At 40.1% G+C, this 20945-nt stretch overlaps 1 protein-coding gene and 1 long non-coding RNA gene across 6 annotated transcripts in view; one reads left to right on the top strand and one right to left on the bottom strand.

Annotated features, from left to right (window-relative positions):
* Xrra1 (X-ray radiation resistance associated 1) overlaps positions 1-20945 on the top strand; it is a 63069-nt gene that overhangs the window by 1303 nt on the left and 40821 nt on the right. For 3 of the 5 annotated variants that reach the window (XM_078046672.1, XM_040284942.2, XM_021725091.3), the window contains exons 2-6: positions 1963-2030; positions 7310-7407; positions 13011-13195; positions 16557-16628; positions 18335-18407. In XM_078046672.1, coding sequence (XP_077902798.1) covers positions 7314-7407; positions 13011-13195; positions 16557-16628; positions 18335-18407 — 424 coding nt within the window. In that variant the 5' untranslated portion in view covers positions 1963-2030; positions 7310-7313. The remainder of the gene's footprint in view (positions 1-1962; positions 2031-7309; positions 7408-13010; positions 13196-16556; positions 16629-18334; positions 18408-20945) is intronic. The other 2 variants (XM_040284943.2, XM_040284945.2) reach the window with 2 other exon arrangements.
* LOC110597920 (uncharacterized) overlaps positions 16498-20945 on the bottom strand; it is a 31026-nt gene continuing 26578 nt past the window's right edge. The window contains exons 3-4 of the long non-coding RNA XR_002483721.3: positions 17091-17179; positions 16498-16721 (exon numbers count right to left, since the gene is read on the bottom strand). This is a non-coding gene — a long non-coding RNA (uncharacterized LOC110597920). The remainder of the gene's footprint in view (positions 16722-17090; positions 17180-20945) is intronic.

The raw sequence follows: 20945 nt of genomic DNA, 5'->3' as shown, positions 1-20945 counted from the left end.
CATGCATACAATATGAATAATTTGGCCAATATAATTCCCCACTATTTCCCCTTTCCCTCCCCCCATTTCCTTTAGTCTACTGATCTCCCTTAAATTTTCATGAGGTCCCTCCCCACATTTCTTTTCCCTTTTTCTTTCTAACTTCCACATATGATGTCATTTCTCATTTTTAAATATCCAACTCTAATGTCACTTGCTTTGTGAAATCTTTCCTGACCTTTGTTTTTCCTTTTTTACGTATAGAATGAAGTGCTCCTATAACATTTTGTTTGTGGCTCAGTTAAGTACAGTTAACACTCATTTAGACTCCTTTGTAGGCCAAATCTTGTATGAAGTTCTGGGAATAGAGATAAGTAGGACCCAGGCCAGGTTTTGGAAGGACTCAGCCTGAGGTTGGGGGAGAGGAACAGTCAAGGAAGCAGGCTGTTATAATACAGTGTGGCAGAGTCCCATCCTATGGATCCCACACTATTCTTCCTTAAGAAGTGGGCCTGAGGCGGTACACTGGCAAACATTTGTCACTCTGAAAATGTGAATTCTACATGCAATATTGCTTACAGCTAAGATTACAGTGTGGCAGAGTCCCATCCTATGGGTGCCATCCTGTTCTTCCTTAAGAAGTGGGCCTGAGGTGGTAGCACAGAGAAGGGTCAACCTGAGACCTAGGAGGTACACGAAAGTTGTCTATGAGCTGGACAAAAAAATAAGCATAGAAGTGTGATGTCTCAAAGAAATTAAACAAGAACATATGTGCAGAAGCAGATGAGAATATTCCTGCCTCTTTGTATGTGTGCACATATACCTGCACAAGAGAAAGAGAATATATATTTATGTTTTGAAGACAGGAGGTACTACAGTCAGATTAGCATGAGTTTCAAGTTTGAGATAGAGACTGGAGGTAACTGACTTTAACCAGACAGGCAGCCTCAAGTCAGAAACTTTTGGTTTTCTACCATAAAGTTCACACTTCCCTTAGTATTACTTTCTAGCAAATCTCACCTGGGAGTTATGTCCCCCCTTGGCCCATTAGTTATAGATCCACACCTTCTCACCTAATAGTCCTTATAGGAAATTGGAATTTTTATTAGTTATGTCTGGGTCTGTATGCTTGAGTTTGATTTTCCTTTGCATTATATGCATAATAGTATCTGTTCCCAGACCAAATCTTATCTTTCAACTTTGACTTCACTATTTTTTTTAATTCAAGAGAAAACTGGGACTTTATTCAAGGACCTAACAGCAGAGTACAGTGAAAGTGTTGTTACTGAAATGTTCATTCACTTAACACCTATTTTATTGAGTGCCTACTAAGAAACAACCATTGTGCTGGCTACTGGGAATACATTAGCAACAAAAGCAGTTAGTCCCTGCCCTTGAGGGAGACTTCACTATTTTTATCTTATAGAAATTTGTTTCATTTAAATGATCATGTAAATGATCTCCTTTGCGCTTTTTATATCTTATTTAAACAATCCAGCCATACTTCATTGTCATTAAAAACTATCTTTCTATTCCTCTTCCCATCTGTGCCTCTGTCTCTGTCTGTATCTATATCTAGCTATTTCTTGAATCTTTTATCTTATGGTTTTTCCCCTAGGCCCTTGCAAGACAAATTTTGGACCAGAGGATCACAGTAGGATATAATTTATAACAAAGTTCAAAAATTCTGAATGACAGGGCTGGGATGTGGCTCAAGTGGTAGCATGCTCGCCTGGCATGCGTGCGGCCCGGATTCCATCCTCAGCACCACATACAAACGAAGATGTTGTGTCTGCCAAAAACTAAAATTTAAATATTAAAATATTCTCTCTCTCTCTCTCTCTCTTTCTCTCTCTCTCTCTCTCTCTCTCTCTCTCTCTCTCTCTCTCTCCCCCCCCCTCCCTCCCTCCCTCTCTCTTTCTCTCTCTCTAAAAAAAAATTCTGAATGACAGACTAAGAGGAATTATAATATCTATTTTACAGGTAAAGAAACAGGTCAAGAAGCACAAAAAAAAAGAAGTCAAAGGGCTATTCCCAAAGTCAAAGATCAAGTAAGTACTGTGTAGACCTGAAGCCAGGTTCAATATTCTAAAAGTTACTGGAAACTTCTCAAGCAGTCATTATCTTTAACATTTCTTGGCCAGTGATTTACTCATTCATTCTTTTCATTTATCTTTCTAGCAGATAGGTGTAGTTGGTCACTAGAGAGATTTCCTGAAAGACAGATTGAATCTGAATCTATTCCTATCCATTCACCTACCCATTAATCTTCCCAACATATTTTTTGTGAGTTCTAGGTTCTGCCAGGTACCAGAGTGACATAGGTGAATAAGTAATTAAAGGCCCCATAAACAAGTGGGAAATTGATGAGGGGAGTAAACAATTACAATAAAGTAATAAGTACCATATATACTAGTAGAAGTATGGGATATCATAAGAACACATGAGAAGGCGCTGGGGATGTGGCTCAAACGGTAGCATGCTCGCCTGGCCTGTGTGCGGCCTGGATTCGATCTTCAGCACCACATACAAACAAAGATGTTGTGTCTGCCAAAAACTAAAAAATAAAAATATTAAAATTCTCTCTCTCTCTCTCTCTCTCTCTCCCTCTCTCCCTCTCTCCCGCCTCCCCCTTCCCTCTCCCTCTCCCTCTCCCTCTCCCTCTCCCCTCCCTTCTCTCTCTTAAAAAAAAAAAAAAAAGAACACATGAGAAAAGCCTCCAACCCTTTGCCAGGGAGGTTAGGGATTAGAAATTTTATAGTGCCCCATAGTAAACCAAAGGAAATACCAACCTTTATTCATTTCTTCCATAGGTAGTTATGGAATATGTTATGTGCCAGATGCTGTATTAGGGATAGATTATTGAATACCATATATATGTTGTCCTTTCCATTAAGGAGCTTGAGAGTCATACACCCATGAGTCCCATCCTATTCTTCATTTGGTTCACACATGTCTATTGGGTACTTTTTATAAACTAGGTTCCAAGGGTGAAGAGAGACCATTGGACATGTTTGGACATGTTTCCAAACTTGGTTTGTAGTCCTTGAAGGACCTCCTTGTGAATTTTATTAATCTTATGATATATAAATCTCCCAGTCTATGAAATGTGAATAATAAGTAAACTGAAGAAATAACACCAGAGCTTAGCAAAAGCACAATTATTTCCCCCTAGAAATGTCAGTGAAAGCTTTATGGAAAGGATGACAACTGAACTGGATATAGAAATATGCTTTTTTCTATTCATGTTATTCATTATTTCATTTAATTCTTACTACAGTTCTCTGAGACACAGAATTTTTATTCTCATCTGAGGTACAAAGAGGTAAAAATGATTTTCCCAATTCATTGAACTTAGTCTTGGAAATTAGATTCCAACTTAAGCTTCCTACTGCACCAGTTAACTTTTCATATCAGTCACTTCCAGGAAACTTTTTCTCAGGACACCTTGATCCCACTTTTCCACCCTGCTCCTGCCTTGTACTGAACTAATAATCCCAAATCCTCCATTTCATGATCCTACATTTTTCATATGGCCTCCCTTACCCCAGCCAGGAACTTGCAGATTTCTAAATCTTTGCTATCTCAAATTGTCTGAAGATGTCCCATAGCAGATTTGGGAATGGCTAGAACCCTCTAAAGAGAAAACTGTAAGAGCTCAAAGTTTAAGAAACTTAGGTTTTTGAAGGTGGCACTGGTACTGAATGTTAAAAGAAAGGATCAGCCAAGTGGATAAGAAGGAAAAGGATTTTAAGGCTGAACAAACATCAAGAACAAAAACTGTGAAGACCAAATGTGAATGGTGTGCTTTGGATATTGAAAATGACCTCATAGGGGCTGGGGTTGTGGCTCAGGCCGTAGAGCGCTCACCTAGCACATGCAAGGCCCTGGGTTCGATCCTTAGCACCACATAAAAATAAATAAATAAAGCTATTGTGTCCAACTAAAAAATAAATATGTAAAAAAAAAAAAGAAAAAGAAAATGACCTTAAAAGCCCGAATTGGGCAGGACTGACAGGAACTGAAAAAGTTAGGACTCTGGACACCAGGGACCTTCAAGACTAGGCTCAGAAGGGGGTGTAACTCCATAGTAGAGTACTTGCCTAGCTGCATGAGACCCTGAGCTTAATCTCCAGTATTGGGGGGGCAGGGGGAAGGCTCAGGGATCTGCCCTTCTACCCAGTGGGCACCCAGTCAGAAGACAGTTGCAGTAGTCTAGTTGGATAAGCTGAACGTGGAGATGGAGAAGAGTAGAACATGACAACAGCATAGGAGTCAAAACAGTCACAGCTCAATGACCAGTTAAATGTATGGGATAAAAAAGCCAGGCGCTAGGTCTAGGATGATGTCCAGGCTGCCCTGGATAGTGCCCAAGTGTGCATTTACATACAAAAGGAAATGTTTGTTACTAAATTTGAAAAGCCAAGTAATGGGAGTTTTGTTTTTTGTTTTTTTTTTTTAAATAAGACATTGTTTGATTCCCACACTATGAAGACAAAAAACCTTCAATTAGAAAAAACAAAGTGAGTTGAATCTCATTCCCAGATATGTTTGGTTTGGCTGCATGTTGTTTCAAATGGCAGATTAGTTGTGGACACTCAAATAATCAAGGGATATCACATAAAAGGCAGATGTCTCTGGAAAAAATGGGAAGATCTGGTAACATTGACTTACATTTTTGCATAGCGACCATTGGTGCCAGCTGAACAGTAGCTGCTTCTAGGCATGTGCACACTCACTCCCACTTCCCCACTTTCCCTCCCTTCTCCCACATCCAGCTTTCATCACTTTTCTTGTGGCCTGGCTAACTCCTCTAAATGTAGGGTTTTGTGAGATCTGATATTAGATTGTTGAGGGGAAGGAGAAAGGGAAGGAAAGGGAAAAGGGAATGAGATTGATCAAGTTATGTCATGTACATGTACAAACATGGCATAATTAACCTCACTATAATGTATAATTATAACACACCAATAAAATAAACTCACAGTCTGTAGCAAAGTTAAATTTTTTCTTAACAAATTTGTTGACTTCATAATCCTTAAATGACAAATGATAAATATAATTATGTTTGGGGGTATTTACTTCTTTGAAGAATTATTTTTGTATCCAACTCTTTAAAGAGAAGAATATTTAATGAAGAAAAGCTTGAGTCAGGCCCTAGAGTCAGAACCATACTCTCTTCTCAACTTCTGTGCATGTACATGTGGGCACATGCATACATAGCAGATAGGAAGTGAAAAGTTATTTCCTTTGTGCCCTTTTTATTCTTGAGGTGTAAGGAAATAGGGCAAATGGGATATTTGAAATCTATTCCCCATCACACTGTCCCTGAGGGAGCCTCGCCTCCCTCCCTTCCACCAATGGAGGTACCCCTCCCCTTCCTCCTTCTCCTTCAGGGATGGCTCCATAGGCCTGCCCATCTTTCCCCTATACTCTGAATATTTCCTCCCTTACCACTTCTTCTTCTCAGTCTATAGATGTAGACTGTTAATAACCATCATAATAAAAAAATTATCAATATGTGCTAGCTATGTGCAAGTTACTATTCTAAGTCCTTTCACAAGCATTTTCTCATTTAATCATCAAAATAGCCTTATGAAGTCGGTTTACTTATTGTTTACATTTCAAAGGCATAGAGGAGTTAAGTGACATGCCCAAGGCCACACAGCTAGTTAAGTGGTGTAGCTGGATTCGAACCTGTGTAGTGTAATGCCAGAGTCCATGCTCTGTAGTGGTGCTGGCCAGGACAAGGGTGGAGGCAAGTGCTGACATTGCGTTTATCCCCTCTGAGAGAAAGCAAGTGCCTCCTTAAAGGCTCCCAAGGCACCACGCTCACTTCCTCTGTCTTGCCCTGCTGTCTACCCATCTCTTGACTTTGCCTTCCTTCCCAGCTGAATCTCTTCTCTCTCTCTCTCAGAGTCAACCTTCTTGGAAAACTTACACTCACTTTGTGCACTTCTTCACCTTCTACTTACTCTTCCATACATAGTGAAAGTCAGACTTTAATTCTATCCTTCCCTGGAAACTGACCTCCTACATCCTCACAGCCTCACCTTACCCAGCTTCTTAGCTCTTCACTTCCTTTCATTTATCTGACTGCTCCCTGCCCACCTTCTACCTCTAGGTCCTTCTACTTCTCTAAAAATTTTTTCAGAATCCTCCAGGGACTGCTCCTCCTTAGTGCTCATACTTCCAGTTGCTCTTATTCCTCTTTTTCCTTTCCCTCTCTTCCTTCCTTTTTTTTCTTTTTCTTTTTCTTTCTTTAGTTCTTCAGTTGTCTACATGGACCCTCCTCAGCTCACCCTGGAGTTGCCATAATCCTCCCCTACCTGCAGTCACAGTTGCCAGTCACTTTACTACTATTTTTGTCAGGCCTTTTTTGCTAAAAGCACAGCTTGAGTCATGGCTCTATTCAGCTCAGAAATCATTCATGGATCTCAGTCACCTACAGGATAAAGCCTGAGCTCCTAGCCTGACATAAATGCCTGTCAGGAGCAGGCACAATCCTTTCTGTCCAGCCTTACTGTCCAACACTCCCAAACACACATCCTTGCCCTTCCTGATATTGGTTGTTTCTTTACTGCACACCACCATGCTGTCCATCATATGGCTCTTTCTGTTTGGAATATTTATCTTTCTATCAATAAACTCAATTCATTCCTCAAATCCTATGTATTTGTTTCAAATCCCATGAACATATCATCTGTTATTATAATATGAGCCCCCTTTTCTCTCAACTCTGTTAAAACATACGCTGTCCATCATATGGCTCTTTCTGTTTGGAATATTTATCTTTCTATCAGTAAACTCAATTCATTCCTCAAATCCTATGTATTTGTTTCAAATCCCATGAATATCATCTGTTATTATAATATGAGCCCCCTTTTCTCTCAACTCTGTTAAAACATAGATAAGTTCTAGTGATGACTTAAAATGTGTTGGGCACCTTTCTTACTTGACCCTCTCATATCTCTATTATGGTAGGATTATCACCCTTGTTTTACAGGTGAGGAAACTGAGGTGCAGAAGGATAAGAGTAACTTGCTCAGTCATAATAAGGTTAAGACAGAGCTGGGAATCAAACCAGGTCTGTCTGAGCCTAAAGGCAATGCTCTTTCTACTATCTGTATTGGGACTGATTTGAGGTGGGAACCCAGGGCCTTGTCTCCCTCTTCATCTAAATGGCCAGGCCATTTCTAAAGCAGGGCAGTGGGCCTCCTGGGCCTCAGATGGAAGACATGGTGGTGGGCTCATAAGTTACGTTGGGGTGAGAGAGCTCTGCTGCCCCTTCTTGCTCTTCTGATTCCTTACTGTCCTTGCCGGCCCTCAGGGAGATGGCCTCCTCTGGAGTCTACAAGCTGGATGAAGGGAAGCCTTACGTCAGCAACTGCTTTCCAGCCAAAAGTCTACTTCGGATACCAGAGGAAGGTCAGGTGACTCTCAGATTGGTACCTTTTCCTCACATCCGCTCCTGCTTCACACTGCTCCTCATATCATGTCCTCCTTTCCGGCCTTTTTACTCCTTCCTGCCCCTCCCCGCCAGCCTATACCCTCTCATCCATCTTTTTTAAAATATTTTTTAGTTGTCAATGAACTTTCTTTTATTTGTTTTTATGTGGTGCTGAGGATCTAATCCAGTGCCTCACACATTCTAGGCAAGTGCTCTACCACTGATCCCCAGTCCCAGCCCCTCCTATCCCATCTTTCCCAGTGAGACTTCTATAGCGTGCATTTAACTACAGTGCCCACTTTTGTTCAGTGGCTCTCCTGCCTGACTCCTTTAGCAGGTATTCTGTCATTCCCAGCATAACCTGCCCTTACTGTCTTCTATGAACCCATTCCCATACCCTATTCCACAGTGCTATTTTCATGTGGCTTTTTTATTTTCCCTGAATGTTCTAGCCTTCATTCCAATTAGCCAAACTCTTTCCATCCATGAAGCACCATCCTTCTCCTACTTTTTCCAATAAGTTATCTGACTATCCCAGCCTTCATTCTTTCTTGTGTGTATCTTTCTGCCTTTGTCTCTTATTGATGATATTCTACCCAGTTTCTAAATAAAGTGGCTTAAGCTTGACTTCTGCTGAATAGAATTTCAAATGTTTATGTAGTTAAAAGCTCCCCATGGAGCAGGAACTCTTCCTAACAGTGAGCAGAAACCTGTAGATGGACTATGGTCATATAAATGAATTGTATTTGTTGCTTTGAAAGGGTAGGACAAGAGAGAAGTACATCTTGTTTATGCTAGAGTAAGTGACTTATTAGTCACTATAAGTAGAAAGTAGTTCCCTCTTATCTGTGGGGGATATGTTCTAAGACCTCAGTAGATACCTGAAACTGTGGAACCCTAGTTTGGTTTATAAAAATTAGATATAATATGAGATTAACATATACATTGTTATAATTGTCATACAGAACAATTTTAACAATATAGTATACTAAAAGTTGTTTAAAACTTGTGAATTATTTATTTCTGGAATTTTCTATATAATATTTTCAGAGTGCTATTGATTGCCAGTAACTGAAACCACAGAAACCTTAGACAAGGGGAAACAACTTACATAGAATGTTGGAAGAACTTTCTTCTCCATTTTTTTCTCCCCACTTCTCTTGAATATTTTATTTTTCACATAGGAACCTTCCCTGGCCCCTGCTTCCAATGGAGCTTATCAGTATAAATTCATGGTTGGTCTCTCTTCCTCTCTCTCTCTCTCTCTCTCTCTCACACACACACACACACACACACACACACACACACACACTCACTACAGATGGAGAGATACAGAAATAAATATAGGCATATATCTATGTGTGTTGTATAGATATGTTTGTCCACTGAGAGCAACAACACCTCAGTAGTGAAGAACGTAACTATTGCTTAGATCATGGTTTCTAAATATTGTCTGCGCTGAAAGGAACAAGGGATCCTCAGAGAAAACGATGTTTGCAGGGCTGGGGCAGGAAAAAATACAAGTTGAGCCTGGAACAGCTTGTGATGCCAGAAAATAAAGAAGTACTCAGAAAAATGACAGGAGCAGGTTGAAAGGAAACAGGAACCAAACAAGAGAGCTTATGGCCAAAGCTGGAATAATCTGGGCAATCAAATAAATAACGGTAGAAGTATATTGTAAACCATAGGATAAATAAATATTCATGAGTCCACACTGATGCAAATAAGTATTTGAATAAGTAAATGGGGGAGAAGGAAAAGCCCTTCCTTACAATATAATCCAATTAATAAATGTAGAAAAAATGAAATAGGAAATCACTATTCAAACATAGTAATTTTTTGCAGGTAACAACCATGGATGTTGTCTCAGAGTTCTCAGAGAATCAGGACTAGTTGGTGGGGGGGGGGGAGAGAGAGAGATGGAGAACCTCTGAGAAAGAGCTAATGCTATAGTTTTGAGTTAAGATTTCTTTTTCTTCCAGGAAAACTTGAAGGAGAAACCTCAGCTTTTGCTCATAGGGTCTTTCAATGGATTGAGTGATAGCCACCTCCACTATCAAGTACAGTCTCTTACTAAATACCAAGTGATTGTAGATATTAGTTACACCTACAAAATATCATCACAGCAATTCCTAGATTGATGTTTGACTGAATAACTGTATATTATACCCTAGTGAAGCTGACATATAACTATCGCAAATGATAAAGTAAGTTTGATGAGAAACAGGACATTTTATTAACCTTAATGTATATTAGTTAATTTTGAAGGGAAAGATAGTAACTTCTCAGTATAGAGACCAGGCAGAGACCACTTTAACTGATCAAAATTAACATCACCAGAAATAGGGTTCAGTGACCTTATGAACTCTCTGAAATGATGCTCTGAGAAAGGCACAACTTTGCTTCTGTGGTAGCTTTGCCAAGTGCAAAGCCTTAATCTAATCTTGCGGGAAAAAAACATCAAACAAGTACAAACTGAGAGACATTTTACAAAAATATTTGACAAGTACTCTTCATAAGTGTCAAGATTACACAGGAAAAAGAAAGACTGGGAAATTGTCATGAATTAGACAGAGTAAGGAGCCATGACAGCCAAATGCAATGTGAGATCCTGGATTGGACCTTGGAGCTGATGAAGGACATTAGTGAGAAAACTGGCAAAAGTCAAAGAAAGGCTCAGATTAGTAACAATACTGTACCAATGTTAATTACTTGGTGTTTAGTCATCTTTTACATTGCTATGACCAAAATACCCAACAAGAAAAACTTATAGGAGGAAAAATTTATTTTCATTCATGGTATCAAAGGTTTGCAGATGACTGACTCTAATGTTGTGGGTTCAGAGTAAGATAGAACATAATGGAGAAAGGGCATGGCAAAGAAAGCTGCTCCTCTCATGACAGCCAGGAAGCAGGGGAAGGGCTGGGGATGGAAGTGGTCACAGGGAAGATTCCTTCTTCCAGGCCATACCCCACTTGCCTGCAATTACCATACAGTCCACTCATTTCACCTCTGAATATTCATGCAGAAACACAGGAGCTTTGGGGGGACACCTCATTTCAAAACCATAATATTCTGCCCCTGCCCCCCCAATCTCAGTCTATCTCAAAATGCAAATGCATTTAGACCCCAAGAGTCCCACAGGGATTAACAGTGTCAGCATTGCCCAAAGCCCAAGTCCAAAGTCTCCTCTGAAACTCAATGTAGATAAGTTCTTTGCCAAATGTAATACAAATGGCCTCGAGTCCAATTCCCAAGAGAATCCTCATTTCCCTCTGAAACTCCATGAGCAGAGTCTGTATTCCTGTTGGCATTTTGGTCTTCTGTACAACCATAGGGATTGCCCATTAAGCTCTGTCTACAATGTGCTGAGGCTTTTCCAGCCTGCATTTCCAAACTTTTCCAAATTCATCCCACAAACCATTTCCAAAGGCTTTTGTACCACATGGTCATGTTAGTCTCAGCATTAACCCTGCTTCTCAGAATCAATTTCTGTTTGAGTCAGCTCTTTTATTGCTGTGAACAATATACCTGACAAGAATAACAGTAGAGGAAACGTTTATTTTGGCTCATGGTGTCAGAGGCCTCAGTCCGTAGGTTGCTGATTCCATTGGTCTGCATCCAAGAGGAAGCAGAACATCGTGAAAAAAGAGCAGCAGTGGAGGAAAGCTTCTCAGCTCACAGGCAGAGTCAGGAAGCAGAGAGGGTGGGGAAGGAGCCACAGGGAAGATGCCCTGAGTAACCTACCTCTTTCAACCACACCCTGCCTGCCTATAGTTACCACCAGTCCATTCAAACTGGGTGGACTGATTAGGTTATAGTTCACATAGTCCAGCCATTTCACTTCTGAATGTTCCTTCAGAAACACAGAAGCTTTCGGGGGACATCACATATCAAAATCTTAGCACTTGGTTTCATTATCTGTGTTATGAAAACATTAGGGATGTAAACATTAGGGAAACTGGGTAAAGCCTGCAAGGGAACACTGTATTATTTTTGAAACTTTTCTGGAAGTCTAAGATTATCTCAAAATGAAAAATTACAGAGGAACAAACAAATCAAAAAAGCTTCTCTCTGGATCCCCTTTCTGCTAGAAGCTACCCCATTCCAACCCTTTACCGGGCTTAGGGGACTTTTCATGACTCTGCTGACCTCTCCAGCCTCATTTCTTTTTCCTCATGTTGATCTCCTGACACACTTCAGGCCTTACCTTTTGGCCACATTGAGAATTTTGGCACCAACTTAAAAGTCTCCAGGAGTCAAGGATATGAGGATAGGGTAAGGGAGAATCAAAGTCCATACCCAGGACTTTAGGGGCAGCTTGTGAAACTGGTTACTTGGACTGCCAGGCCCAGAGTGACTCACAAAAGAAGCAGGATTGGCACCAGTGATCAGATTGGGGAGGGAGCCCCTGAGGCAAGGTAGGGGCTGCTTCAGAAAAGAGCTGGTGTTAGAGGCACCACACTGTTTTCCATAGCTATGCTGTTCTGATCTTTCATACCTCTAGTTATTTCTTATTCTTTTCGCTCTGCCTAGACCGCCTGTTTTGTTTTTTTTTTTAATCTCCATTAGTGAACTACTTTCAATTTACTAGATTCTGCTTATGTTCTGGGCTTCCAGAGCACTTAATATATTATTGAGTTTTGGGGGGTCAGGGCTTCTGTTTTATTTATTCATATAACCCTAGCTTCCAAAATAATGTAGATGCCCATAAAAGGTATAAATAGATTATTGTATTGTATTGCTATGTCTCAAGAGTTCATTAAGACACTCATTCAGCAACAGTCACAACATGATAAGCTCTATGCAGGTCTCAGGAATACTGAGATGAAGGAATCCGGTTAAGTCTCTGCTATTACAGAGCTTCCACTCTAGGAGGAGAGATGGATACTAATAAGCAATAAATAAAACAATCACAAATTGCAATGAAGGCCGTCAGTAAATAAACTGCTAATATAAGAGAAAGCAGGTTTCTGGTAGGTGGACTTACCAGTAAACTTCATACTCTTCTTTTTGCATACATAAATTTCCCACTTCTTTTGATAATGAACATTTATTGTTTATTTGCTTGTTTGTTTTAAATGCCAACTGCCCTGTCATTTTTCTATTTTGAGTTCCTTACACAGTCTTTCATGATGGTCTGGGAAGATGGACACCATTAAGGTCACACATTGGTTTTACCCAAGAGATGACAATAAGGGAGTAACTGGGACCTGTTTTCCTAAGAGGGGATTGGGAAGACTTTACAGAACAAGAAATACTTGATCTTGGGTCTCAAAGAAACAGTAGAGTTTGGATATAAAACACATTATGTAAAGAGTTGGGCAGTTTATTCTACCTCTTTTAGTCTAAGCCCTTTCATCTTTGAAATAAGGGCAGTAATATGTCCCTCACTGGGCTTGTGTGCCAGTTAAATGAGATAAATATGTAAACACCCCTACCCAGCAGTGGTGCAGAGTCTGGTGTATATTATGTAATCAAGAGCTAATTTTTATTTTAGTGTTACAGATAACTATCTTGTAATTGCACTCACAGCTTTGGAGGAGTGTACCCCTTCTCACTGAACTGATCTTCCCAACAGGACTAGGACATTGGTTAGTGACTCGGAAAGGTAATCTCAAGAAGAAGCCCAAGGGAATGGTTGAGGCACCCACTGAAGGTCAGGAATGCTCAAAGAAGGTTTCTTTTGATGGTGTGGGGAAGAAAAGGATTCAGCGGGAAAGTCAAGGGGACGTTCCTGGACATCTCCTGGATCGTGCTTTTCTGGTGAGAGCAAACACATCCTGGAGTGGCTGGCAGCATCAGCTGAGGAAGAGGGTGGAGTTGGGGGCAAGGAGTTGCTCTGCTCTGGTACAGCTACCCACAGCCTATTCCAAATTATGAGAGTAGTGTTAGCAAATACAGCCTGAATGATGGGGGGACCCAAAACTTCTTTAGATGGGAAGCCTTCTTTATGTTCACCCCATGAGATAGACACAGTATTGTCATCCCTATTATTGTTGTCATTGGGCAGATGAGAAAACTAAGGCCCCAAGAGGTAAATTGCTATTGCTGAGATACTATGGCCCGTAAGTAGCTGGGCCAAGATTAGAAATCTGACCTATACACTCTAAAATAAAATCTCTTGTTTGAGTTGGAGAGACAAAGGAGTAAGTTGTTTACAGGGAAGGAGTCCACTGAGAATCCCATTCCACACCTAATAGGTAGAAAGATTCCTGTTCTGTTCTGACATGCAGTGATTTCATCAGGACCAAGTGGGATTGGGAGGGCCTCCTTTCCCAGTCATTGTCTTTGGCTTTCATGTCTTGCTGAAAGCTAAGAGTTGACTAGGTATTACTTGAAGCCTGGGCCAGGCTTTATGAAGACAGCAGGGAGGCTGTATGGGAGACGGAGCAGGTAATTTCACATCTGCTTTCTGCAATGCTTCAATGGAGTTACAAAGAAAGACACATTTTGTATGTCAATATTAATGGCCAGTCCAACACTCAAAGCTCCCTGAGAAGAACTCTCTGGCAGCAACTTTGTTCCTAGATTCTACTTACGGTTCCCAAGAGATGGGTGTCTGCATAGATCAGAGGTTGAAAGAGATTTTGTTGGTTTTGTCTTTCCTCAGTTGGGTAATACCAGCTCTTTGCAGAACGTATGGAGTTTCATTATTTCCATTTCTCATTGAGAATGAGGAAGACTGAAACAGCAGTACTGAGGAGGGACAAACACTTTCCATAGTGGTCTTTCCCCTCCTCATATCCAAATACAGTTGGCCCTGCATGTCAATAGTTTCCACATCCACAGATTCAAAACATAAAAACAAAAAACAAAACAAAAATGTTGTCTGTATAGAACATATGCAGATTTTTTTTCCTTATCATTATTCCCTAAAAAGTTCAGTATAAACTATTCATCTATCATTTACATTGTACTAGATATTATAAGTAATCTAAAGATGTTTCAAGTATGTAGGAGGATGTGCATACATTATGTATGAATATTGTACCATTTTATATAAGGGACTTTAGCATCCTCCTGGAACCAATATGTAGCAGATACTGAGGGACGACTATACATATACATTTCCACATTTAATCAGTATAGCTTGCTACCTGAGTTGCCACTTTGGGTGGCAGAAGCAACATCAATGCTTTTTAAAGTAATGAGGTATCCACACTACCTATTGGATAGTTTCACTTGAGTTTTTCACTGGCAATTCATATTGAACTACCACACAATTGTCATACTCCAAGTCCAGGAAATTGCTTTTTCCATTATTTACTATACTATCTCTATTTTGGCACTACTGTCTACTCAAGTTACCAAGCCAATAACCTAGGGTTTCACTTTATCCTGGCCTCTCCTTCCTATCCAAGTCCTGGCAGTTAATAAGGAGTTATCAGTCTGTGTTTTCATCTCTGCTGTCATTATCCTTTACTTGGTCACCATCATCTATTATTAGGATAATCCAGTAACTTTCTAACTAGTTTGAACCAATTGTGATGCTTTTTTTCCATATAAAAACAAGCCAGAGACATTGTTTAGTGTAGACTAATTTACTGGTTTCATAACATCTTCCAAGAATCATGTTCCTTCCATCTTTCTGCTCTGCCAATCTCAGGACATTGATATGTCCTTTGGGCTAATTGACTTCATGGTCCCAAGATGGCTGCAGCAATTCCAGTCATTACATATAGAGGATAATATTCAGAGTAGAGAAGGGATGGTCATTGCTTTATGTCTATTTTTAGAAGTATTTTTCTGGTTACCCACCCCTACACTTAGCAGCCAGTATCTCATTGGCCAGACCTATATCACAGTCATCCATTAGAGGAATGAGACCTCTGACTGGCTTAGACAGATTAAAACTTATCCCTTGAAGCTGGGGCTTAAGAACATATCCACTTGGAGAAATGTGAATAACATTGGTGTTTGTAATAAGGAAGGTATAGAAAAGTGATTACTGGGAAGGTAACAATGCCTGCAACAGTGATGTTTCCTGTTCTTTCATCCTTTCAATGTGTATCAGACTTTTTTCCTTTTCAATGTGTATCAGACTTACCAATTTTTATAAAACTACTATAAGTCCCTGCCAAAAAAAAAATCTCTGACAGCTTTCTATTGGTTATTGAATAAAACCCACACTTCTTCACAGAGCCAACATGGACCCACATGATCTAAGGACTGCCTCTCTAACTTTGTTGTGGTTTTCATCCTCTCAAAAGCACCTCACTTTCTCTTGCCAGTCCCTACCACCCACTCTCATGGGACCAACTCCTATTTAGCTTTTAAGTCTCAGCTGAATTTTACTTTCTTAAGTATTTCCTCATTTTCAGGCTGAAGTTAGGACCTCCTGTTACTGTCTCCCATAGGATCCTGAATTTTTCCTTTAAAATATTTATCACATTGATAAATGCTTGCTTGCTACTTTGCTTCCCAAGAGATTGTAAGCTCCATGAAGTCATGACATGTTCCTGCTTTTTCTCCATTGTCTTCCCAATACTTAGTTCAGAGACTAAGTATAACAAAGAGGTATCATAATTAACAGAACAAAGGATTGAGGTTCCATTAAACACATATAGAAGTTCCAAAGCTAGGATTTACTTCTCTTTATTATGTAGTGTGATGTGGTAGGCAACAGAGCATAGTGTTTAAAGATTACAGATTTGGATTCAAATCATAGATCTATCAATTAGTAGCTGTAGGATCTTAGGCAAGACACTTTACATCTCTTAACCTCATTTAAAAAGGAAGATAATGCTACCTATGTCAAAGGGTGTGGTTAGGATTAGAAGAAAGTTTGTTAATATATTTAGCATAGGATATGGCCCAAAGTAGTGCTAAGTAAATATTTGGTGAATGAATAGATAAATAAAGAATTTTTATAGTAGAGCGCTCACCTAGCATGTGTGTGGCATTGGGTTTTATATTCAGCACCACATAAAAATAAATAAAGTCATTGTGTCCATCTACAACTTAAGAAAAATATTTTTAAAAATAATGAATGAATGAACAAACTAACAAGCAAATTATGACAGACTATGGGATTTTCCCAAATAAGACAACATAGAACAAAAATAGCTTAATTAATTACATTTTATTGTGGCCTCAAGAGCTGACTTTCTGTCCTGTGTCCCAGCTGAAGCACCACCATGTGAGGAAACCATCAGACCTGTGCAGCATCAACGTGAGTGGATTGAAGTTATCCCAGGTGAGGCCAGCAGCAAAGATGTTGGATGAGCCAGATCTGAAGTGGCACTTGCTATTCTAGTTTTATTTGTTATGCCTCCGAAGTCCCTGGGGGCTGAAAATATGGTCATGTGGAAGGAGGGCAGAAAAGGCCAGCAAAGACTCAATGAATGAAAACAGTACTCAGAAACAAACTTTTTTTTGGGTGGGGGTTAATGAGGATTGAACTTAGGGGCACTGGACCATTGAGCCACATCCCTAGCCCTATTTTGTATTTTATTTAGAGATAGGGTCTCACTGAGTTGCTTAGCACCTTACTATTAATGAGGCTGGCTTTGAACTTGCGATCCACCTGTCTCAGCATCCTAAGCCCCTGGGATCACAGGTGTGCACCATGCATGGCACCCATCCAGAAACAAATTTTTTGTTTGCTATCAATTCAGTATTGTCATTGTCTCATTTGATATGAATTAAAGGAACTTACCTTATGAATCTGGTTTTTTAGTTTGCCCTGTAGAATTTTGATCCAGTGCAATTCCTTGTATAACACTGAGTTTCCAACACAAGAGTAATCTGATAGGAGTATATCATTAGAGAAAACAATTATTAGAGAAACAATTATTGTAATAATGAAAAATTAGAAATACATTAAATGTGCATCCATTTGGAAAGGATAGCTTTTAACATACTCAAATAATGGAACACTATCAAGGAATTTAGATGGATGGACTAGGGCTACATGTATCAACACAAATAATGTCAAAAAAGCCACCTGTAGGGCTGGGGATGTGGCTTAAGCAGTAGCATGCTCGCCTGGCATGTGTGTGGCCTGGGTTCGATCCTCAGCACCACATACAAATAAAGATGTTGTGTCCGCCAAAAACTAAAAATAAATATTAAAAAATTCTCTCTCTCTCTCTCTCTCTCTCTCTCTCTCTCTGTCTCTCTCTGTCTCTCTCTCTCTCTCTCTCTTAAAAAAAGCCACATGTATCAATACAAGTCAATCTCAAAAACATATCAGTGAGTGAAAAGGCAGGTTGCAGAACAGATATCTACCATATGATTTACTTAATAGAAAGTTTTAAAGCATGAAAACAGTAATCCCAGCGGTCTAGGAGGCTGAGGCAAGAGAATCGTGAGTTCAAAGCCAGCCTCAGCAACAGCAAAACACTAAGCAACTCAGTGAGACCCTGTCTCTAAATAAAATAGGGATAGGAATGTGGATCAGTGGTCGAGTGCCCCTGTGTTCAATCCCTGGTACAAAAAAAAAAAAAAAAAGCATGAAAACAGCACTATTTATGGTTGCTGAATCTACCCCCATATTTGGGTATTTATACATAATACAACAGGAATGGGAATGATGATCATCAATTCAAAATTGCTATTATGGGATTGGGGAGGGAAACTTGGAGGGAGGTTATGATGGCAATAGTCACCCTCTGTAATGTTTTCTATCTTTAAAGAAATTTCAAGCAAAAAATTCATGTTTATTAAAACTGGATAGGTCTTTGGAGTATCCATCACTATGCTTTTCTTACATTTGAAATATTTCAGAATAGAAAAAGCATAGCAGAAAAGCCCTCACAGCCCTTAACACATAGCTGCTCTGTACTAAGGGTGGCTCTTGTCCCTTTAGGTCTTTGTTCATTCTGACAGCAGCTTTGAAGCTTCAACAAGGTTCTCTTTAGGGAACTAATGTTGTGTTTTTCCTGAAATGTCTTCCTACAGGTGAAGGAAAAGGACTTTAAGCACTTTACTTCTGTGATTTATATCAATGCCTCAGAAAACCTGCTCCCTCTAGGTGAGCTCTTTCTTCTTGAAAACTGTCTCCTACCTCCTGGCTAGCATAGTCAGTTACTTGTGTTAAGATTTGTGTCCATCCATCCATGATTGGCCACTTGTCTGTTTTGTGGAATGCAACATTCTGGGTGCGGGGAGAGCACACAGACCTCGAGGGCAGCCCCATATCGGTGCATTTCTCTGTGAGCTGCTGCCTCTCTCTCTGTAAATGGGGATAATTCCCTTCTTCCTCCCTTTGCAGGCTACCTTGCAGACTGAGATGAGATAGATGTTTCAGCCTGTAAGTGCTCCTAGAGGAACAGAAAGCCTTCTTAGTTATTTAGCAAATCCACAGTGACCCCTGCTGGTGAGTGCTTGGCCTTTAGAAGGGAGCGAGTTTCTATTCCAATGAACTTGTCTGGTGGGAGACATGGGCTTAAATATAGCCAGAGCAGTATACATATAAGCAATGATAGAGGGAATCAGGAAATGCTACACAAGCATATAAGTGGGACTTAACCCAGGCTGGAGAGTTAGGAGGAACTTCTGAGAAGAGGAAGAATGAATTAGGGCTATATGAATGAATACAAATGAAACTGAACTAAGACAAACAGACGGGGAAAAAAAAAAAAGGAAAGGAAAAAAGAAAGGGCAATAAGAGTGACTTAGGAATTTGAAGACTTAAGAAGGTGTCAGGGACTCTATCCTCAAGAGCCTTGAGTGACTCGGATTTAATCTAGCAGAGAAAGACAGTCTTGGTAGACTTTTAAATAGAGAAGCTCTTGGTGGCTGTCATCAGGATGGACTGCAAGAATAGAATATGAAGGCCAGGAAACCTGAGAGATGAGACCTGAGCCAGGGTATGGCAAGAGGAGTGAAGGGAATTGAAAGAGAAAGACTCAGGAGGAAGCAGAAATTATAGGACTTGACAGGCAGTTGGAGTGTGAGAGGATGGAGGGATCAAGGGGATACTCACTGAGATAGCATACTTGGAGGAAGCAGATTAGGAAGACATAGGATGAGTCCGTTTTGTCACATTGAGTTTGAAGGGTATTTTAACAAAACACCTAATGAGATCCCTGCCCTTGAGGAGACAGTGTAGTCTCTTGACTTACAAAGTGTGGGCTTAAAGTAAAAAGACCACCAGGCATGTGATTATCAGCAAGGCTGATAATCAAAACAACTCCAATATGCTATTATCTGCCCATCATATACTGGCAAAAATGAAAAGGACTCACAACTCATGTTGGTATGGAAATGGATATTTGTATATTCAACTGGTAGAAATATAGTACATCGTCATGACATTCTGGAGGTAGTTTTCCAGTGTCACTCAAAATTATAAGTAGGCATTGCTTTAATGAAATAGTTCAGTTCCAGGAATTTATTCAACAGAATCACTCTTGTGCAAGGAAGTTCATTGAAATACCCATAGAGCAGTCATTTATTAGGCCTTGCTGAACCTTTTGACTCACAAGCCTATTGTAGGCCACCCTGGACACTAAGCTCACTTAGAAGGCTCAAAATAATACTACACAGTTGTGTAGTTCTCTGTTGTGGAATCCTTGTAGCCATCCATGAAGCTGTCCCCATGGCCATCTTGAGTCATTCTCTAAGGCCTGCCCCAGGTGTCACTTCAGGTGTGAGACAATGAGACTTTTATTGGGTGGATGCAGGGGTCATCCTGGCTTAGAAACCTCATTACCCCTGGGTGCAGTGGCACACACCTATAATTCCACCTACCCAGGAGGCTGAGGCAGGAGGATCCAAAGTTTGAAGCCAGCCTGGGAAACTTCATGAGATCTTGTCTTGGAATAAAAAATTAATAAATAAAAAGGGCTGGAGATGTACCTCAGTGGGAGAGCACCCCTGGATGTAACTCCAATAGAGGAGAGAAAGAGGGAGAGGGAGAAAGGGAGGGAGTGGGAGAGAGACAGAGAAAGCTAGCTAGCTTATTGCCTACAGGAGTCAAAATATTCCTTGTGATACTCCATAGGCATAGCTAGACCCCCCCACCCCCACAAAGGATATGTTACAGAAGTCACCACGTACAGGGAAGCATCTTCTTCAGGTATTTATAGTTTATTCATAGTCTCTCCTGCTTCAGATGCAATATACCAATCTGGAGGCATTTTTACCAAAGCATTATTGCCTAGTAACACAGTTACCATAGCATTTGTTTCATGTTACCAGAGAAACGGGCAGAAAATTAACCCAAGGTCCAGTTCTCATGCAGAGGGAGAAAAGCTCAATTACCTTTTAACCACATAGCCTAAAGCCTATCAGTAGGAGAATTACAGAAAATAATTAAAGCATTAGATAGATCTATGTATTTTAATGTGGAATAATGTTCACATCATACTATTAAGGGGGAAAAAAACATCAGAATACAATGTGTATGGTATGATTCCATTTTTGTAAAAAGAAGTGTGTGTATTTTTTTGGTAGTTGTAGATGAACAGAATGTCTTTATTTTATTTGTTTATATTTATGTGCTGATAAGGATCAAACCCAGTACCTCACACATGCTAGGCAAGTGCTCTACCACTGAGCTACAATC

The sequence above is a fragment of the Ictidomys tridecemlineatus genome, chromosome 4 (assembly GCF_052094955.1).
Source record: "Ictidomys tridecemlineatus isolate mIctTri1 chromosome 4, mIctTri1.hap1, whole genome shotgun sequence".
Lineage (NCBI taxonomy): Eukaryota > Metazoa > Chordata > Mammalia > Rodentia > Sciuridae > Ictidomys > Ictidomys tridecemlineatus.
This window is presented reverse-complemented; position numbering and strand designations above follow the sequence as displayed.